Here is a 20606-nt window from a genome sequence, read left to right on the forward strand (position 1 = left end):
TTTCTCCTGCTCCTGTCATCTGACTTTCTTAACTCCTTTTCTTTCTTTAGAGGGTTCTGTTCTCCAGATGTACTTTGTGCCATCTCCTCACCCTCCAGAGATGAAGCATTTTTGACCTATTACCTAGCTGAGCATCCCCCATCCTCCATTGGGTCTGCAGCCTACATCTCAGTAATCCTTTCTGTCTTACTTTCCATCTGCCATCAGAAATGTCTGCTCTGTTTTTTGCTTCTTGGGGCATTTATCTTGTTTGAGCACAGGGATGTCTTTGTAATCTTTATGTACCTCCTCCCAGAATACAATACTCCTCTTTCTTGTTCTTTGCTGTCTCTGTTACATTCTGTTATTTTTCCCTTCTTCCTTAATCTTATTTTCTGCATCACCCACCCTATGCGTATTTAATCAGTCATTCCAGCATTCCAGTTCATGTTTGCTTACATCCTTATTGATAGAATATCTATAGAGAAGCATTTGGGGGCGGATTTTAAAATGTACATAATTATACAAACCTTTTAAATTTTTTTCTTTCTTTGAGACCATATGTAAATGTACAACTGCTCTGGCTGCCACAGAGTATTGCTTTTTATGCTTGAAGGTCTTTAAAATACCAAGTTTTGTCATATTTTCATATGGTAATAATTACTTAAGCAAATGCAGATATTTTTTATTGCAAATGGCCTATGATAAATAATAAGAATGTGCACTGATATATAGGTATATGCAGAAGTTTCTCTAAAGGTGTTAGGTATATGCATACTTGACTATTATTGACATATTATTCTTTGGGAATGTATGCAATAGTTATATTGTTTTTAATTTTTTTCTTTTTTCTTTTTTTTAAATTTTATTGGATATTCTCTGTATTTACATTTCACATGTTATACCCTGCCCCCCCACTCCCCTCCCTCCTCCCCCTCAACTTGATTCTATGAAGGTGCTCCCCCTTCCAATCACCCTCTCCACCTCAGAGCCTTGGCTGTTGACGATGTTGTTCTTTCTATGAGGTTGCACACCTTTCAGCTCTTTCATTGGGGTCCCCGTGTTCAGTCTGATGGCTAGCTGCAAGCATCCTCATCTGTATCTATATGATTCTGGGAGAGCCTCTGAGGAGACATTCATATCTGGTTCCTGCCAGTAAACACTTCTTGGCATCAGCAATAATGTTTGGTTGCTGCGTGTGGGGTGGGTTCTCCAAGTGAGGCAGTCTCTGTAGATCTTTTCTTCAATCCCTGCTCCTCTATTTGACCTTGTATTTCCTCCCGTTTTGTTCTCCCTTCTAAGAAGGACTGAGGCATCCACATTCTGGTCTTCCTTCTTTTTGAGCTTCATAAGTTCTGTGGATGGTTTCTTGAGTATTTCGAGCTTTTGGGGGAAGGGCTTTTTTCTTTTTTTAATCTTTTGAGATAGGAGCTTCTATCTCTATTTGTAATCCAGGTTGGCCTTTAACTCAGGGTCCTTCTGTTTCAGCTTCCTGAGTACTGAGATTACAGGCATGTGATACCATGCTCCACCTAAGACATTTATCTGTGTCCATGTATGTGTGTGTGTGTGTGTGTGTGTGTGTGTGTGTGTGTGTGTGCGCGCACGCACAAGAGCACCTTTGGGACATTATGTACATGTAGAAGTCAGAGAATAACTCTGGGAGTCTCCTTCTACTGTAAGGTCTGAGGGTGGAACTCAGGTCATCAGGTTTGCTCAGCAGACACCTTTATCCTCTGAGCAATCTCCCTGGTCCTAAAACATCTTTTAAGTAATAATTAACTCATCTTGTGAGTAGACACGGGGGCATGCCAAACAATAAGCACCTAATGAACATCTGAGATGAATGTATTATTTCCATATCTCAAAGTCATTCCAAGGATTAAATGAAGTAAAACAATAGTTATGTTTGTTTGCTTGTTTTTTCCATATTAGGAAACAGAAATCTGGGGCTATATAGATGGCTTAGTAGGCAAACTGCTTGGTGTACAGCATGAGGACTATTACCTGTCAAGCTGAGCAACCTGAGTTCTGAACCCCAGCACCCATGTAAAAGCAGGTGCATCTATAGTAGAGTGTTGACTGACCAGCCAGTATAGCTGCAGTGGTGAGCTCCATGCTCAGTGAAAGACAGTGCCTCAAAAATTAAGGTGGAGAGTGATAGAGGAAGACATTGACCTTTGCCTCCCTGTACACAGACATACATGCTCACACACTTGCCTGCACGTAAGACAACAGAAATCCATAACTTAGAAACAGAAAGTGAGTCCTTAAGCAATTTGAAATACCACTGTTTGGTGGACAAAGCAGTGAAGCTCTCCTGAAACACCTCTCTAGAATTCCTGGGTGACAGTGTGAAAACCCAATAACACATTTAATTGCTTTTTAAGGACTTATTAAATAACTCCTTTTGCTACATTTTTGTATTCTTCTGTTACCATTTTATGAACTTTAAAGAAATAGTGATATTTTTTTCAGAATAAGTCTTTTAAGTACAGTGTATCTGTAGGCACTCAATTTCCTAAGACCTTAGTGGAATTGCCATCTCCCGTCCCTACCACCTCTTTAAGGTGTGAGGGAGATGTTGGCATTCCTGTCACATGTCAGCTGGCACCAACCTTGAGAAATAAAGCTGAGAACTCTAGTCCCAGTTTTAGTGCTATGCTTTCACCTCAGGTCACAGAGTGGGTCCTGTGTGTCCCTGTCTGCTCATGCACTTGGGAGCCATCACAGTTACTCGAAAGAACACATAGGGCACATATTTGTTCTTACAGTTGTAGCTATCTATGGCTGTCTCTTCCATCTCTTTCTTTAACATTCATTCACGTTGATTTCTTCTATTTCTGCCCCATACTTCCAGTTTGACTTTTATTTGGAATTACTGTTTATCTAAGTTTAATGTCTTGAATGTTTGTTTTTCAGTGATCAGGAACCTCCTTATTCAATGATTACATTGCATGAAATGGCAGAAACAGGTATTTTAATTTTTTTAATTTTTAATACTTCCTGTTGAATTAATAACAATGAAAAACGTATAGCCACCTTTTTAAAGATAAAAGATCTAAAAATGCCCATATGTAACAAGAAAAAAAAGGTCCTGGCTGTAAAATTTCCTGTAAAAGTGTAATAGGTACCATATATTACTTCCTCAATATTGAACTGCTTATCTCAGTGATGGTTGTATCTCATTTGAAATTAGGAGATAAGAAATTTTATCTTATTGATGGGTCTTTTGACTGTACTTGTCCTTGAATGGGGAGGATACTTGTTTGTTGTTCAGCATCCTGCATATGTATCCTTTTAAAATAGAGCTAAGTGCTGGATTTATTTAAGACCTATACGACAAATAGATGTTTAAAACTTTCTAATCATAGTCTGAGAATCAAGGCCATAGCTAAATTTTCTCCAAATAAAGATGCCCTCGAGTCACCAGACTCCTGAAACAGAGTTTTAGCTGCATCATAACGACTAGACCTTTCCGACTATACCTGTGCCACCTTCTAGTTTCTTAAAGCCATGGAAGCCAAAAGTGTTTATAAGTCCTTTTGTATGTTTTCATCTTTTCAAAGTAGGGAGTTTATTACATAATTTTCTTGGTTTACCCTTAGATGAAGGATGGTTGGATGTTGTCCAGTCTTTAATTAGAGTTATTCCATTGGAAGATCCATTGGGACCAGCTGTTATAACCTTGTTACTAGACGAATGTCCATTGCCCACTAAAGTAAGTTACACTGATCTTTATGGAACTGTCATGAATGTCATCTGTGCACAGGATGAATAATCACTGAAGCATTTGGTGTACTCTATGTACTTGAGATCTGCTTTATTGAGTAGTAGCATGAACATTTTAATTTAACATTACTAATGAAGTATTATATCCTCTATCAATAAGTTTTAATTTAACATTTTTTTAATGTTTAAAGTAGAAACATTTGTATTTGCAAGGACAGTCTTCACTTGAAAACAAGAAGAAATGAGCAGATTTTATCTGAGTAGCTTCCTTATAACAAAGATTTTCTGTTACTAGGAAAAGTGCTGTGTTGAAAGCCCTTGAGTCTCACTCAGGCACTTAGAAGTTCGCATGGCCAGCTTATACTCTAACTAGGACACAAATATTAAACTGTCATTGCTTTACCCTTTACCCTCATCAGGCAGGCTGCTTTCATGCATACATTTTGCTTTGTTTTGCTTTGTGAGACAGGGTCTCATTATGTAGCCTTCACAGTTGTGTGACTTACTTTGTGGACCAGGCTGACCTTGAGCTCATGGAAATCTGCCTGAGTGGTGGGATTAAAAATATGCACTATTACGCCCATACATACTTTTTTTTTTCTGATGCCTTTTATTTGTATGTTGAAGTTTCAGATACTCTATAAGAGAAAAACATAAACAGAGAGAAATATCTTTAGCCTAGTCCATTACCTTGGGCATTACCTAGTTTAATCATTTTTGATTTGCCTCAAAAATTGGTGTGATTTGTTCTTGCTTGATACAGCTTCTTGTAAGCCAAGCATGGAAGTACATGCCTATAATCCCAGCACTCAGCAGGTAGAAGCAGAAATGCCAGGAGTCTATAGCAAGCCTTAGTGCTTTGGTTGCATAGCAACTTTAAGGCAGCCTATAACACAGACCCTTGTCTTAAAAGAAAAAAAAAAATGGGTATAGTGGCTTATGCCTGCAATCCCAGCATTTTAAACGTTGATGTAGAGGATGTATAAGCTCAGGACCAGCCTGGACTGTATGCTAGCCTGGGCTAGACTGAGCCCTTGACTTGTAGGGGAAAAAAATAACTTTTGATTTCAACATCATTAGGTCATAATAGGGTTTGTTGTTTTAAGTCAGGGTCTCACTATGTGTCTTTGGTTTCTTTTTGAGAAGGGTTTTAGTGTGTAACATAGCCTTGTGTAACCCAGTTTAGCCTTGACTTTATAATCTTTATGCCTTAGCCTCCTGAGTCCAGAAATTTTAGGTATGTTCTACCATGTTCTACCATGACCAAGTTACTGTGCTTAATCTTTGAAATCTGAATGGGTTTAGTCTGGTTAATGATTCAAGTATGTATGTATGTCTGTATGTATGTATTAAAATGGACTTGATGTTACATACCTGTAATTCCAGCACTCTGGAGACTGAGTCAGGAGGATTGCCACAAGTTCAAGGCCAACCTGGGCCACATAGTGAGTTCCAGGATAGCCATGGTGTATATGACTACATGTATGGCTGTATATACCAAGACTCCATCTCAAAAAAACAGAAATATGAAATATGTATTGGCTGTAACTAGTAAATTTTGGATGAAATGGAATCTGACATTGAGAAAAACTTAAAGTTAATCAAATATTTCCTGTTAATGATGTCATTATTAATGAAATAATTTTATGGGATCATTCTAAGCTCATTGAATGCCTTTTTATAGCTTTGTTTCCAGGAATTCTCTTGGGAAAATAACCTGCAGAGTATGTATTCATCAAATCTATTTGCAACTTTTTATAGGATGCACTCCAGAAATTGACTGAAATTCTCAATTTAAATGGAGAGGTAGCATGCCAGGACTCAGGCCACCCTGCCAAACATAGGAATACATCTGCAGTCCTGGGCTGTTTGGCTGAGAAACTAGCAGGTAATTCTAGCACATGCTTACTTGTTTGACATTGAGACATCTGCAGACCATTGACCAAACATGTTATAGCAGAAAGAAGGAAAAAGGCTGGATAGAGTGGCACAAGCCTACAACCACAGCACTTTAGGACAAGAGGGTTAAGAGTTCAAGGCCAGCCTCCCCTGCATAGTAAGTATACTAGAGGCCAACCAGAACTGTGGGATATCCTTTTTCAAAGCAAACAAAAGGAATAAACAGAAATGGACTAAAAGTAAGAAAATTACTCAAAAGACTCAGTTAAGTACAATCTAATTTAGCTTTGTTGATTTTTCAGAGAAATTTAAGATAAATTTGTTGTATTGATTTGCTTGAAAGGAGAAAGGCTAAATCTCGAATCAATGTTATATGCATTTCTAATAATGAATATTGTCCACATTAGGAATATTAACAATTTATATAAGAATATCTCAACCAGTTACTTTATATATAGTGGAGGAAGAATGGATTTGAAATCAGAACACATGGGTGCTGGTCCAGACTGCCATGGCTCCCCAGGAGCCCTGGTCTAATTAGTCTCTCTGTAGTAGACTCGGTTGCTAAGCTGTGAAACGGTGATGCAGTAGGAATAACCTGAGAGAGGAGGCTTTGAGTAATGTGGATCAGAGAATGGAACTCAAGCAAAGCAATTTGATCGTCATTAGCTACCGATTTAAAGTGGCATGACACTTTTAATCATGTCCAGTGTTTGCTGTGTTTGTTTAGGTCCTGCAAGCATAGGTTTACTTAGCCCAGGAATACTGGAATATTTGCTACAGTGTCTGGTAAGTAAGATATCAAAGCTGATTATTCTCAGTCATTTAATATTATATGTTTTTCTCAAATTATTTGCAATAGTCCCTGATGCAAAGGATAGGATCAGTTTTAAACTTTTTGTACAGGTGTTTCCTGGGTGTTTATTTAATATCTCTTGTGTTTAGAGACTGACAGAAAGAAGATACACACACACACATGCCCGAACCTCGAGTTGGGAGGGAGGGAGTAGGAATTTACAAGTTGCTCTAATTTTAAATTTAGTCATAAGATAGCTGCTAGAACTTTTGGACTTTTTTGGGTGTACTTACAGTCTACCAAATAATGGAGAACAACATGCCCTCGAGTGTGAGAGGGCATGCGCACATGCTCTCTCTCACACACACACAGTGGAAACAGAATTGCTGCGTTTTAGCAGCAGGCCTAGTTCCCAGTGTGTATGAATATACTCACCCACCTTTCCTTTCCTGCTACCACGATTACAACGGTTGTTGGTAGACTGTTTTAATTGTGAACAGTCTACCATTAAGTCTGTGGTTTGTTGAAGCTGTCTTCTCATCATAGCACTTGACTGCAATTTTGACTAGCCTGTGTTTTCTAGGTTATTTTTTGTGAGCCTGGTAAGAATTGGCCTCTTTAAAAACTCTAGTCTAAGCTGGGTGGTGGTGACACATACCTTTCCAGCACTTAAGAAGCAGAAGATAGTGGATGTCTGAGTTCAAGACCAGCCTGGTCTACACAGCCTAGCACTCCAGAGTGAGTTCTAGGATAGCCAGAGCTACACAGAGAAATCCTGTCTTGAAGAAAAACAAACAAACATATAAAAACTCTAAAAAACCCATTTAGTCTAAAAGACTTAATTTGTCTAGTTTATTTACAAATAAATTAGTCTACACAATATGTACTTAAAATAACCCTTACAATGTTCTGAGTGAGCACTAGTAGCTGCAAAGTAGAAGGACAGTCATTTAAAATCAGAGTTCACTATAGGTTAAAGGAATAGAACTATTCAAACAACAGTTAACTTCTACTTTATGACAGGATGTGATCAAGAGCAAAATGACTTCCTCCAGGCTGAATGCTCTTAAGAATTTTGAGAAGATGAAGAGGTGTAGGGGTGGGTGTGATTGGGTGGCAAGGGGCCTGTGGTAATCATGAAAGACAGACTTCCTGATGAAGTTGGGGCTTACTTAGCTAGCTCATGACACATGGTTAAGATTAGGAACTCACAGTGAGTTTCTTGGCTAAAGCAGCATAGATAGAAGCCTAGTAGCAGAGTTATCTGATCAGAGAAGACAGTGTTCACACATAGGAGGACATGAACAGGGATATTCAGATAAAAAGGTTTGAGGCTGGAAAAACAGGCAGGAGGGTTAAGGATGTGGCAAAGATAAAGATGCTGAAGAGGCTTTGTAGCAGGGAGAACAGTGATTCTATGAGCTTTGCTCAACTTATAGGCAGGCACCACAAAGATGCATGGGAATACACTGGGGTTCCAGAATTCTCAGGAAGCTCCCAACATAGATAAGAGAAAGCAAGAATGTGAGAAGAGAACATACTAAACATGTAGGCCTTTCTTTAATTGGAAACTCACATGCTGTCAACTCAAATACTCTTGTCAGTCTTCTGTCATCATGAGCTCCTGTAGAACTTCCTGCAGGAACTAGATTAAAACTAAGATGTTGCTAGTCATGGCAGCACCTGACTTTAATCCTAGCACTGGGAGGCAGAGGCAGGTAGATCTCTATGAGTTTCAGGCCAGCCTGGTTTACGTAGCAAGTTCCAGGACAACCACAGCTACATAGTAGACCATGTCTCAAAAAAACAAACAAAAACTAAGACGTTGGTTGACAATGTCATTATTTATAAATCTGGAGATACTATTATTCTAGTTTTCTTTTTGGCTTGTTTGAATGAATGTAAGCATCAATGGTATTTTAGTTAACAAAGCCCTAATACAATGAAACACTGCCGAAATATTCATATCTACCAATTAATGACTTTAAGAAATAGATTAAGAGACTCTTATCTTGATTCTCCGTTAGAGAATGGCCACCTGAGAGTTTGAATAAGGACAACTTTTCTGCTGTTGCAAATATATAGACTGCCATGTATTAAATAGAGCATGAAATTGATACCATACTGCCTTTGCCGGGGATAACTTTTGTTTTTATCTTTTGTTGTCTTTCAGAAGTTACAGTCCCACCCCACAGTCATGCTTTTTGCACTGATTGCACTGGAAAAGTTTGCCCAGACAAGTAGGTATAGTGACTTCTTGCACTAATGATCCTTGTTATATTAAAAAAAAAGTGAGCCTACACTTTGAACTCCATCAAATGTACACATATTCTGTTTAAGACCAACAAAGTATATCAAGAACAAAACCAAAGATTGTTCTCAGCTCAGATTCTAAGCATGGTGATTATCATTACTTTCATAACTAAAACTTTAGTGATGAAGGTTGGAGAGAAAGCTTAGCAGTTAGGAGCACTTACTATGCAATCATGAAGACATGAGTTTGGATTCCAGCACTTTGTAAGAAGCCAGGCATCCCATGTATACCTGTCACCTCAGCTCTGAGGTAGACAAAGACAAGACAAGAGGATTGCTCAGGCTGGCTAGCTTCCAGCCCAGTCAAAAAAATGCAAGCCCCAGTTCAAGGAGTGATCCTGCCAAAGGAATTGTGGAGACTGATAGACGAGGACACACAGTGCCCTCTTCTGGCTTTCATGCATGCCTCACATGCATTCATATATTCTCACAGGCATAAACATGTACATAAGCCACACACGTGCACACAAAACTTTAAAACATTATGGAGTGATATGAAGAGTTTAGAGAGATGATTAAGAGCATTTGATGCTCTTCCAGAAACAGGAGTTTGGTGCCTGGCACCAACATTGTTGAGCACTTCACAACCACCTGTAACTCCAGCTCCAGGAATGTCACACCCTCTTCTGGCCCCTGCAGACACTCAGACACACGTGGCATACATATACACAGACTTACACATAATAAAACCTCTTAAGCTGGACGTTATGATGCATGCCTTTAATCCCAGGACTCAGGATGCAAAGGCAGTGGCTCTCTAAGTTTGATATATAGTCTTGTCTGTATAATGAGTTTCAGGGCAGCCAGAGCTACATAGAGAGACTGAGTCTCAAAAACAAAACAATTAATTAGTCTTTAAAAAGATAGCATTGAGGTCTCTAGAAAGTAGCTACAGTTCTTTGGCTGTTATTCCTAGAAGGAAACATTGATAGAAATTTAATCCACAAATTCTCTGTTGTCTCCCTTACTCCATACCACCATTAATCCACTCAGCACATCTTCATCCTCCTCTTTCGTTGTTATCTAAATATTTCATCTTTCCAAACAGGTGAAAATAAATTGACTATTTCTGAATCCAGTATTAGTGACCGCCTGGTCACATTGGAGCTGTGGGCTGATGATCCTGATTATCTGAAACGTCAAGTTGGCTTCTGTGCCCAGTGGAGCTTAGACAATCTCTGTAAGTGGGGGTTGTTTTTATTAAAATTGATTTCTACTTCTATATATAATACTTTTATTTTATTTATGTTTAGCCGGGGGTGGGTGTGTATATATGTAAAGGTTAGAGAACAAATTTCAGGAGTTGGTTATCTTTTTCCACCATGTGGGTTCCAGGTCATCAGACAAGTGCCCTTACCTACAGAGCCATCTCACCAGCCAAAATCTGTTTACATTTCTAAATCCCTGTCTTCAGTAGGATAATAAGCTTCTTAATAAGTTTTTCTGTACCCTAATAGAAAAGTATCCCAGGCACCTTTCAGATGAGAGTTAACTGGAATACTTCTAATTTCAGCATTATGGAGTTCACAGACCTTTAACTACAAAGCTCTTGCTAACACACACTTTCCTTACTGCCCTCCAACTAGGATCTGTTAGTTCCAACTCTGACCCTGTTCATACTTGTACTTTCTTCTCTGTCTTTTTTTTTTTTTTTAATGTGTGTATATGTGGTGTTTTTATTGTCATGTTACAAAGTGTCTGATATAAACAACTTAATGGGAAGAATGACTTATTCTGGTTCATGGTCTCAGAGGTCTCAGTGGCAGGAAGGAAGAAGAAATAGCCCAGTCATGGAGGAAAGGAAATAAAAAAAAGACAGAATATTAATTTAATTTTCAGTGCTAGGGATAGAGTCTAGAACCTTGCTCATGCTAGAAAACATTCTACCACTGGCTTGTAGTCCAAGCCCATTTACCTTCTTTGTCCTCTCCTCTTCCTCAAATTGTCTTTAAACCCAAATTAATTCTTACCTAGACTGGCAGTTATTTTTAACTTTTTTTCTCCTCTAAAGACTATTAGAATACAAACCACATTGCTTTATCATTGCCTATCTCTATTGCTAGCACTGTGCCTACACAGTTGAACACATAACATCTAATTCTTGCTCTAACGTGGAATATAGCCTATATAGTGCTAGCGAAAGAGTAATTTTGAGTAAATGCAATTCGGAAGCTAGGCATGATCTCTCTCTCTCTCTCCCTCTCTCTCTCTCTCTCTCTCTCTCTCTCTCTCTCTCTCTCTCTCTCTCTCTCTCTCTCACACACACACACACACACACACACACACACACACACACACACACACACACACATAATTTCAGCATTTGAGAGGCAAAGGCAAGAGACAGGAGGAGTTCAAGGTCATTCTCAGCTACATAGTGAGTTTAAGCCAAACTACATTCGATCCTGATTCAAAAAACAAAACCAACTAATGGTCCAGGTATGGTGGTTCACACTTTTAATCCAGTACTGGGGGATGGAGGCAAGTAGACCTGTCAGTTTGAGAATGGCCTGGTCTACATGGCAAGTTGTAGGCCATTCAGGGCTACAGAGTGAGGCCTGTAATTTGGATTTTGCTTTACAGACTGTAATAGAAACAGGGACTAGAAACACCACACTCAAAATGCTGCCCTTTTTTGGGCATTTGCTTAGTTTATGTAACAGCAAAGTTCAGATGCTAGGCCCTGTCAGTTTTTCATTCTGCTAGAGATGACAGTAGTTTTTTCCTATTTCCAAACCATTACAGCCTGCCCTAGGAAACATGACCACTTTTTCTTTTGCAGTTTTAAAAGAAGGTAGACAACTAACCTACGAGAAAGTGGACTTGAATAACATTAGGGCCATGCTGAACAGCAATGATGTCAGCGAATACTTGAAGATCTCACCTCATGGCTTGGAGGTAAAAGTTTTCACAGACCTTCTGAGGGCCAAAATTACTTTGTTCCCACTTTTCATGCCCTGCTTCAGAACAAAAGCAATGTCTAATGGAATAGGTAGAAAGTTTTCTTATACAGGAAGAGTGATGAGAGGTAAAGTGGTAGGGCTAGAGAATGCTTGCAGGTGTTATCCTCCTTCCCTCTCATGTTTCTCCTCCGCTGCAACACTGCAGTGCTGTTGACTGGTTTACTTCTGTCGGAATTGTTGGTTTGTAGTGCTTACTATTGCTGAGTAAATGTTCTACTACTAAGTTACAGTCCTAGCTAAGTATATCTGTTTTTAAACCTTAAAACAAACTTTATCTCATGTATATGGATGTTTTGCCTGCATGTATGTCTGTGTGCCATTTGCTTGCCTGGTGTCTGTGGAGGCCAGAGAAAAACATTAGATCCCCTGGCTCTGAAGTCACAGGAGTTTGTGAACCACCATGTTGGTACTAAGAATGTCCTTTGGAAGAGTAGCCAGTGCTCTTGACTGCTGAGACAGCTCTCTAGCTCTAATCTGTTTTTAATATTTGCCATTTTATTTAACTGAAAGTACAAAGACAGGTGTTTCCCGAAGAAGCCACTCCTTTTTGTAAATGTCTATGTGGCCAACTGTACTAGACCTGGTTACTTTCCTTTCTCATGTTAGATATTGCCAACTTTATAATGCAGGTTGGTGGAAATATATAAATGCACATACAGGAAAGTACCACAGGTCTTAGCATTTCAGGATTGACGTACAGTTTGAACAATGGTTGTCAGATGATTATATGTAGGTACCCTTTACCTTTTCCATATTTATCTGATGAAGGCAATGTTTATGCATTTGTAAACATTTTAATATCAAAGCAAGCTCTCTTAAGAACTGAAAAACAAAGCCAGGAACTCTGACTACTTATAGTTGCAGTTACCATGATATTCTATACTGAAATACTAATTTTTTCATTCAGTTTTATGCTTCTATAAATCACTGAAGATGAACAGTGGTGTTCCACTAGGAGCTTAAATAAGGAAAACTCCATCCATCCTTCCTTCCCTATGCCAGTTACTTGGTGGTCTTCAGGCACTGAAGATTTGTAGGCATGGATTGATTTGTACTCCTTGATTCTCCCAGGCTCGCTGTGACGCCTCCTCCTTTGAGAGTGTACGCTGCACTTTTTGTGTGGACACTGGAGTGTGGTACTATGAAGTAACAGTGGTCACTTCTGGTGTCATGCAAATTGGCTGGGCAACTCGAGACAGCAAGTTTCTGAACCACGTAAGTACTGGGGTCATTCAGAGGAAGCAGCAGCTTCTGGTGGATGGGTTAGAGATACTCAGTCAGATGTGCTTATATTTCAAATAGGAAGTGCCGGATTCCTGACAGTGACTCACTTTACCATTTAAAATAAGAAAGAAGTGGAAACACTCCTCAGCCTCTGGGTTTTTCCCTTGAATTTTAGGTGCATCTTAATTTCCTACCTAGAGGTTTGTCTTTATGACTCTCCTGTAGTCCTGACCATATCTGGGATTCAGTTATCACATTGTGACAACAGATGATTTTTTTTGTTTTTTTTTTTTTCCTTTCTCTCTCTTTTTGTTTTGTTTTGTTTAGTTTTTGAGACAGGGTTTCTCAGTATAGCCCTGGCTCTCCTGGTATGCACTACCACCGCTGGGCTGGCACAGATGATTTTTACCTTGAGATTAAGCTTTGGAATCCTTGTAGAGGGCCAGAAATATTACTCATAAGTTAAAGAGTGCTTTCTGCTCATCCCAGAGGACCTGAATTTGGTTCCTACTATCTACATAAGGCTGCTAACAAGCACTTGTAACTTCAGCTCCAGGAGATCCAACAACCCTTTCTTGCCTCAGTGGGCCCCACACACATGTCACACACACACATAAATAAAAATTTAAATGTGTCTTTTAAAACAAGAAGCCTTGTACAAATTCTCTTTCCATAACATGAACTACTGACTCGCTTTTCTCATTTGACTTTACCTTGTAACTAATAGGCACATTTACTTTCAATATTTATCTTTTTTTTTTTTTTTTTTTTTTTAGGACATACTGAAGTAAAGGGAAGTCTGGGGTACCACTGAGTGTGGGGGTGTGACAGGTCCTTCCTTCAGATGGATAGTTTCCTTTTTGGAGATAAAGTCTTGCTAACCTAGATCATTATATGGCCCAAACCTCAAACTCATGGTGCTCATCCACTTCCAGCCACCCAAGTACAGGACTTACAGGCCTGTATCACCACACCTGTCCAGACATACCTTTCAACACCTAAACTAATTGGCTTTCTTCTGTTGGTCAAATTATAAGATATTTGAGCTTTCTTCTTTGAGGAAACATCAGATGGTAGTGATGCAGGAAGGGCCATCAGTCCTTGGGAGACCTAGCCAGCTTCCTCAAAGGATTTGGCACCTAAGGTTTAGTTACGGTTGAGGCTACAGGGCTTTTGGAGGTAAAGCTAAAGACAAGAAGTGAATCCCCATCAGCAGGTTGGGCATGGCCAAGAATGTGAATGTTCAGTCCCTAGAAGAGATCTACCTGTTCTCCTGTCCATTAAGCAATCTGACTTTTCCTGGGTGCATCCATAAAAATAAGGTTCCAAAGATCTTGCCAGTACGGAAGCAGACTTGGGCTAGACAGCGGACCAGATTCAAGGCTTCTGTCATTATTGGGGACTACGCTGGCCATGTGTCTCTTGGTGTTATGTGCTTTAAGCAGGTAGCCACTGCCATCTGAGGGCCATCATCTTAGCCAAGCATTCTGTCATGCCTATGTGGAGAGGCTACTGTGGGAACAAAACTGGCAAGCTCTACATCAGCCCGTGTAAGGTGATAGGCCACTGTGGCTTAGTACTGATACGCCTCATCTGGGCCAGAAACACTGACATCATCTCTGTTCCTATGCCAAGGCCACCTTTGATGCCCTCTCTAAGACCTCTGGAAAGAGACTGTGTTCACCAAGTCTCCTTATCAGGAATTCGCTGACCATCTTGTGAAAACACACACTAGAGTCTTTATTCAGAGGACCCAATCTTCAGCTCTGGCTACCACATAGGGTTTTTATACCAAATAAAGTAAATTAAGTCTAAGGGGTGGAGTTGGGAAGCTATTTGAAATCAATTCAGCTTTGCCCAGGAATATTTTTTAAAACTTCTAAACTAGAAAAAAAAATAATTGTAAGAAGAGGACTAATGGGCAAGGAAGGGCAGGTCTGAACTCTTGCTTGTGTGGACTCCAATCTGCCAGTGTTATTCTTTGGGAACCTGTTATGTTTAGAAGCCAGAGGTTTAACTGTGGTGTAGTCGGAAGTTACTAGATCTGGAAAACAACTTCATTGTCTAGATTCTAATACTAATTTATCAATTATATGAATCCTGGCTGCCTGTTCCAAATAGAATCCTAAAAGTGATTTCTTTATTTTTTTTAAACATTAAAAACAAAAATCTTGAAGGCTGAAGAGATGGTTCTGAGCTTAAGAGCACTTCTGCTCTTCCAGAGGTCCTGAGTTCAATTCCTTGCAACCACAAGGTGACTCACAACCATGTGTAATAAGGTCTGGTGCCCTCTTCTGGCATGCAGGCATACATGTAGGCAGAACATTATATACATAATAAATAAATAAATCTTTAAAAAAATAATCTTGAGCCAGATGTGGTAGTGCACACCTTTAATCCCAGCACTGGCAGAGGCAGGCAGATCTCTGAGTCTACAGAGTGAGTTCCAGGAGAGCCAGGGATATACAGAGAAGCCCTGTCTTGCAAAAACAAGCAGTAACGTAGCAATAATAATCTTGAGTTAGGCATGGTGATGTAAATCTCCCAGCCTAAACTATATAAGACCCTGTCTTAAAAAAATAAAAGAAAAACAAGCAAACAAAATCCTTCTTTTGAGTCTGCCATCTAATTTCTACAGCCCTTTTTCGGTGTTCTTTTCCCACATTTACATTTCAAAAATGAGAAAAATTGGGGCTGAGAAAGGAAATAAAGAATAAATCTTGGGAATTTAATTACCATTCCTATTTTACAAATCTTTACTTTCTTCCTAAAAAATGAGACTCTGAAAGGGTTATTCAATCTGTTCATTTGAAAGTGATAAAGTGAAGCTGTGGCTAAAACTGTTTCCACCATAAAGTTGGAGTGCATGCTATCACATTTATGAAATATACCTATAATTCTAGCACTTGGCAAGCAGGAGCAGGAGGATTACCATCAGTCCAGCACAAAGTTGGTCTAGATAGTGAATTCTAGGCCAGCCAGAGCGAGGTAGTAAAACAGTTTCAAAAAGTAAATTATAGATGTTTAAGGACATGTTTAACCTGAATTAAATACAATGCAATATATACATGTATTGTATCCCAGTGATATGTATGTTTTTAGATAGGTATTAAAGGAAAGTACATGAGTATTGACATCTATATTCCCAGCATTGTAAAGGCTAAGGCTACGGAGTGAGAGAGAGCCTAACTCAACATGAAAAGAAGGAAATTAGGAGATTTACTGAAGGCATGGCACCTAATGGGCATTGCCAGTGAAAGCTAATGGTAATGCTACTGCAGATGTTTAAGTTAAAAGAAGACATAAATACATCTAACTTACTCTAAGATATAAACTCAAAGTTCATCCCTGCTAGGCAGGCTTATACTTCTTAGCTCTACAGAAGTTGATCTGTGATTGAAATTGAATTTGGAGTTTCCTCTTGTACTGTAGCTTCACCCAGAGGATCTTCAAGGTCTGACTTCTCTGACGAGCTAGCAGACTTCTAGGAATTACTTTCAAATGTTCTGTCAAAGAATTTGTCTAGGTTGTTAGAAAGTAAAGATAGATGGGGCCAGTGAGATGGCTCAGCAGTGAAAGGCACTTACTGCCAGGCCCAGAGGACTTGATTTCAGTCCTGGTACCCACTTGGTGGAAAGTGAGAACCAGTAACTTGTCCTCTAACTTCTATACTTCCATAGTGTGTTCTTGTTTTCTCCCTCCCTCCCTCTCTTTCCCTCCCTTTCTTTCTCTCTTTGTTCTCTCTCTCTCTTTGTTCTCTCTCTCTCTTTGTTCTTTCTCTCTCTGTGTTCTCTCTATCTCTCTGTGTTCTCTCTCTGTTCTCTATCTCTGTGTGTTCTCTCGCTCTATCTATCTCTCTATTCTCTCTCTGTTCTCTTTCTCTCTCTGTTCTCTCTCTCTCTCTCTCTCTCTCTCTCTCTCACACACACACACACACACACACACACACACAGACACACACACTTTTTAAAAAGTATGTAAAGATAATGAAAATTTGTTTGCTTTTGCATGTTTCTCAACACTAAAATTTTAATGCTTGTGTTTGTTTTGGGGGTTTATTTTGTTCCAGGTTGAGTTTTGGACCTGAGGTCTGAGTCTGGGGTCTCACATTTGCTAATTTACTGATTGTTCAGCTTCAGGAAGGGTTATCAGCAAGGCGTTGTATGCAGCAAGCTACTGAAATTTTCGGCAAAACAATTAGGTCAAGTTCACTTAACTTTTTTTTCTGATTACTGGAATTAAAGGTCTACCGCACCTGGTTATTTAACTTTTAGATGGTGTCTGCATATGAAGAATTCTAATTCTAATTCTGAGCTATCACCTTGGAATTCAATATATGAGAGTTAAGGAATTTGTTAAAACTCTCTCCAATTCGTATCCTGACTGCACCGTTTATCACATAGAACAAACAGGCCATTAAGATTTGTCTTTAACTTTTTCTTTCCTTAAAAACTCTTCTTATGTTGACTAGAGAGCTGGGTCAGTTGTTAAGAGCACTTGCTGCTCTTCCAAGGCCCAGAGTATGGTTCCTAGCACCCATGTTGGATGGTTTGTAACCAGCTATATTATATCTCTAGATGCAGGGATCTGAGGCCCCTTTCTTGCCTCTACAGATACCCACACATATATACACAAAAATAAAAATAATCTTTTAAAAATTCATAATTTTGTTGTAATTGTTTTGTTAGACAGTTTGCATGCTCCTTGATGTGCATGTGAAGGTTGGAGACAGCCTGTGGGAATCAGTTCCCTCCTCTCACCATTTGGGTCCTACAGATCAAACTCAGGTTGTCAAGCTTGCCAACCTTTGCCTTTACACACTGAGTCTTCTCCCTGTTCCTGTTTACTTATTTATCTATGGACCAACACTGAAAATATGATTTTGCTCACCCTTTTTATTCATTAAGACAGGGTTTTGGGACTGGAGAGATGGCTCAGTGGTTAAGACCACTGACTGCTTTTCCAGAGGTCCTGAGTTCAAATCCCAGCAATCACATGGTGGCTCACAACCATCTGTAATGAGATCTGATGCCCTCTCCTGGTGTGTCTGAAGACAACTACAGTGTACTTATATATAATAAATAAATACATTAAAAAAAAAAAAAAAAAAAAGACAGGGTCTTGAACCTTCCTAGACCTGCCCCTGCCTCTTGAGTGCTGGGATTAGCTGTGCTTGGTTCTCATTCGCCATTGTATGTTAATAATTCTGGGCAATAATTGAAAGGTATCAAGTAAAAAAAAAAAAGAAGAAATTGTTAAGAGCCTGTATAATATTCAGTTTGCACTGTTCTCAAAATAGCTTTGAGCTTAGTGTCCATTCATAAAATCTGAGGGTGTGGGCATTTTGAATCCAACACATACAGGAAAGACATTTGCCTGGCCACTGGGAAATGGCGAAGCTAGAGATCTTGGAAGTTTAAGTCCAAACTGAAATCTGCTTTTCTTAGGACCAGTCTACAAAGAAGCTAACTTTCAAGAGTTTGTTTGCTTTTTCAGGAATGATACCAGCTTCATGGTGCTAATAAGAACTAAATGAACTGATAAGTGTGAAAATGCCTGCAACAAGGAAGCACTTGGCAACCTGCTATTGGCAATGCTAGCATCTGTTTACTTGCAACTAGTTTTCTGTGCTGAATTTTCTGTATCTTCCAAGTACTATAGGCTTTCCCCTTATCCAAAAAAGCTTAGAATGCCACCTATTAGGTTTCTCCAGGTTAGAATAGGTAGAGTCTTAATCTTCTGGGCCTTGTCTCTCCCTAGGAAGGATATGGCATTGGGGATGATGAGTACTCCTGTGCCTATGATGGCTGCCGGCAGCTGATTTGGTACAATGCCAGAAGTAAGCCTCACGTGCACCCATGCTGGAAGGAAGGTATTCATTCTTCTCCATTTGAACTTGTCACCTGGGTTAGGACAGCTAGTTACTAGCAGGTACTTATTACTTTAGGTAGGCTTCAAATACCTTAATAGGAGACTTAGTATCAATGTCACTGTCACTGTTGTGAATGCTGTTCCCAAATGAACCCTTCCAAAGCAAAGTATTTCAGAATATTAAGTCCGTGGGGGCTGGAGGGAAGGCTCGGTGATTAAGAACATATGTGCTGCTTTTCCAGAGGCCCCGAGGTCTATTTCCAGTACCCATGTTGAGTGACTCACAATTGCCTGTAACTTCAGCTCCGGTGGAATCTGATCTAATACCTTCTAGCATCCATGAGCACTTACACTCACATCACATAAAACACATACACTTCTGTTTTAGTCAGTGTTCTATTGCTATGAAGAGACATCATAACCATGGCAACTCATATAAAGAAAAGCATTTAATTGGGGCTGGCTTGCAGGTTCAGAGGTTTAGTTCATGATTGTCATGATGGGAGGCATGGTGGCACATAGGCAAACATAGTTCTAGAGGAATAGCTGAGGGTTATACGAGTGGATCCACAGGCAGCAGAGAGAGTGACACTGGGCCTGGTTTGAGCTTCTGAAACCTCAAGGTCCACCCCCAGTGACACACTTCCTACACCTGCTTCTGCTTCCCAAGTGCTGGGATTAAAGGTGTATGCCACTATACCTAGCTTCTTAAAAACCGTCTCTCTTTCTCTCTCTTTTTAATTAGAATTTAAGAAAATATATCTGGGGGGGGGGGGCGTGCTGGAGAAATGGTTCTTTTTCCAGAGGCTCGAGTTAAGTTCCCAGCAACCACATGGTGGCTCATAACCATCCATAATAGGATCCGATGCCCTCTTCTGGTGTGTCTGAAGACAGTGGTAGTGTATCTATATACATTAAATAAATAAATATTTTCTTAAAAAGAAAATATACCTGGATACATTTATTATGTTAAAATTTGAAAAATAGAAAAGTGCAAAGCAATTTTACTCCTACACATACACACACACACACACACACACACACACACACACACACAGATTTTAGTTAGGGTTTTCTGTTGCTGTAATAGAACACTATCATCAAAATCAACTTGGGGAGGAAAAGGTTTATTTCGTCTTTTACTTCCAACTAACAATCTATCACTTAGGAAACTGGAGGCAGGAACTAAAGCAGAAGCTATGGAGGAACACTGTTTACTGGCTTGCTCAATTTGCTTTCTTATATACCCTCAATGGACTGAGCCCTCCCACATCAAAGAAAATGTCCTACAGATTGGCCTGTATGGGGCTGATGGGGGCTGTTTCCCTATTGAGGGTCTTCTTTCCAGATAATTTCTAGTTCATGTCAAGTTGACAGAAAATCAACCAACTAGGACATGCATGCACACGCACACACACACAAATGTGTGTATTATATGTGTGTGTGGGTGTTTTGCATGCAAGTATGTCTGTGCACCTCACATATACCCAGTAGCCACAGAGAACAGAACAGAAGTAGAGTTAACAGGTGGTTGTGAGTGACCATGTAGGTGTTGGGTTTCAAACTCAAGTCCTCTGGAAAAACAGTCAGTGCTCTTAACCGCTGAGCCAGCCCTCCAGCCCTAGAGATTTTTTAAGTACTTAAATTGGTGTGTACATGTCTCCCATTGTTATGCCTCATCTGCTGAACAGGTGTCTAGGTAATGAAAACTGACAGCACTGGAGCTGGAGATATAGCTGAGGTGAAAGAGTGTAAGGCTTGTGTAAGGCTCTAGGCTCAGTCCCTGGCACTGAGTAATCTGGATATAGTGATATACCTGGTAACCCAGT

General features: G+C 39.7%; 1 protein-coding gene across 3 annotated transcripts in view; it reads left to right on the forward strand.

Moving 5' to 3' along the window:
• Positions 1 to 20606, forward strand: part of RSPRY1 (ring finger and SPRY domain containing 1) — a 45577-nt gene that overhangs the window by 15169 nt on the left and 9802 nt on the right. For all 3 annotated transcript variants that reach the window (XM_080937333.1, XM_080937335.1, XM_080937334.1), the window contains exons 3-11: positions 2902 to 2954; positions 3588 to 3700; positions 5473 to 5599; positions 6341 to 6399; positions 8580 to 8646; positions 9768 to 9899; positions 11502 to 11617; positions 12754 to 12897; positions 18667 to 18778. In XM_080937333.1, the coding sequence (XP_080793459.1) occupies positions 2902 to 2954; positions 3588 to 3700; positions 5473 to 5599; positions 6341 to 6399; positions 8580 to 8646; positions 9768 to 9899; positions 11502 to 11617; positions 12754 to 12897; positions 18667 to 18778 (923 nt within the window). The remainder of the gene's footprint in view (positions 1 to 2901; positions 2955 to 3587; positions 3701 to 5472; positions 5600 to 6340; positions 6400 to 8579; positions 8647 to 9767; positions 9900 to 11501; positions 11618 to 12753; positions 12898 to 18666; positions 18779 to 20606) is intronic.

Source organism: Micromys minutus, assembly GCF_963924665.1.
Source record: "Micromys minutus genome assembly, chromosome: 24".
NCBI classification, from domain to species: domain Eukaryota; kingdom Metazoa; phylum Chordata; class Mammalia; order Rodentia; family Muridae; genus Micromys; species Micromys minutus.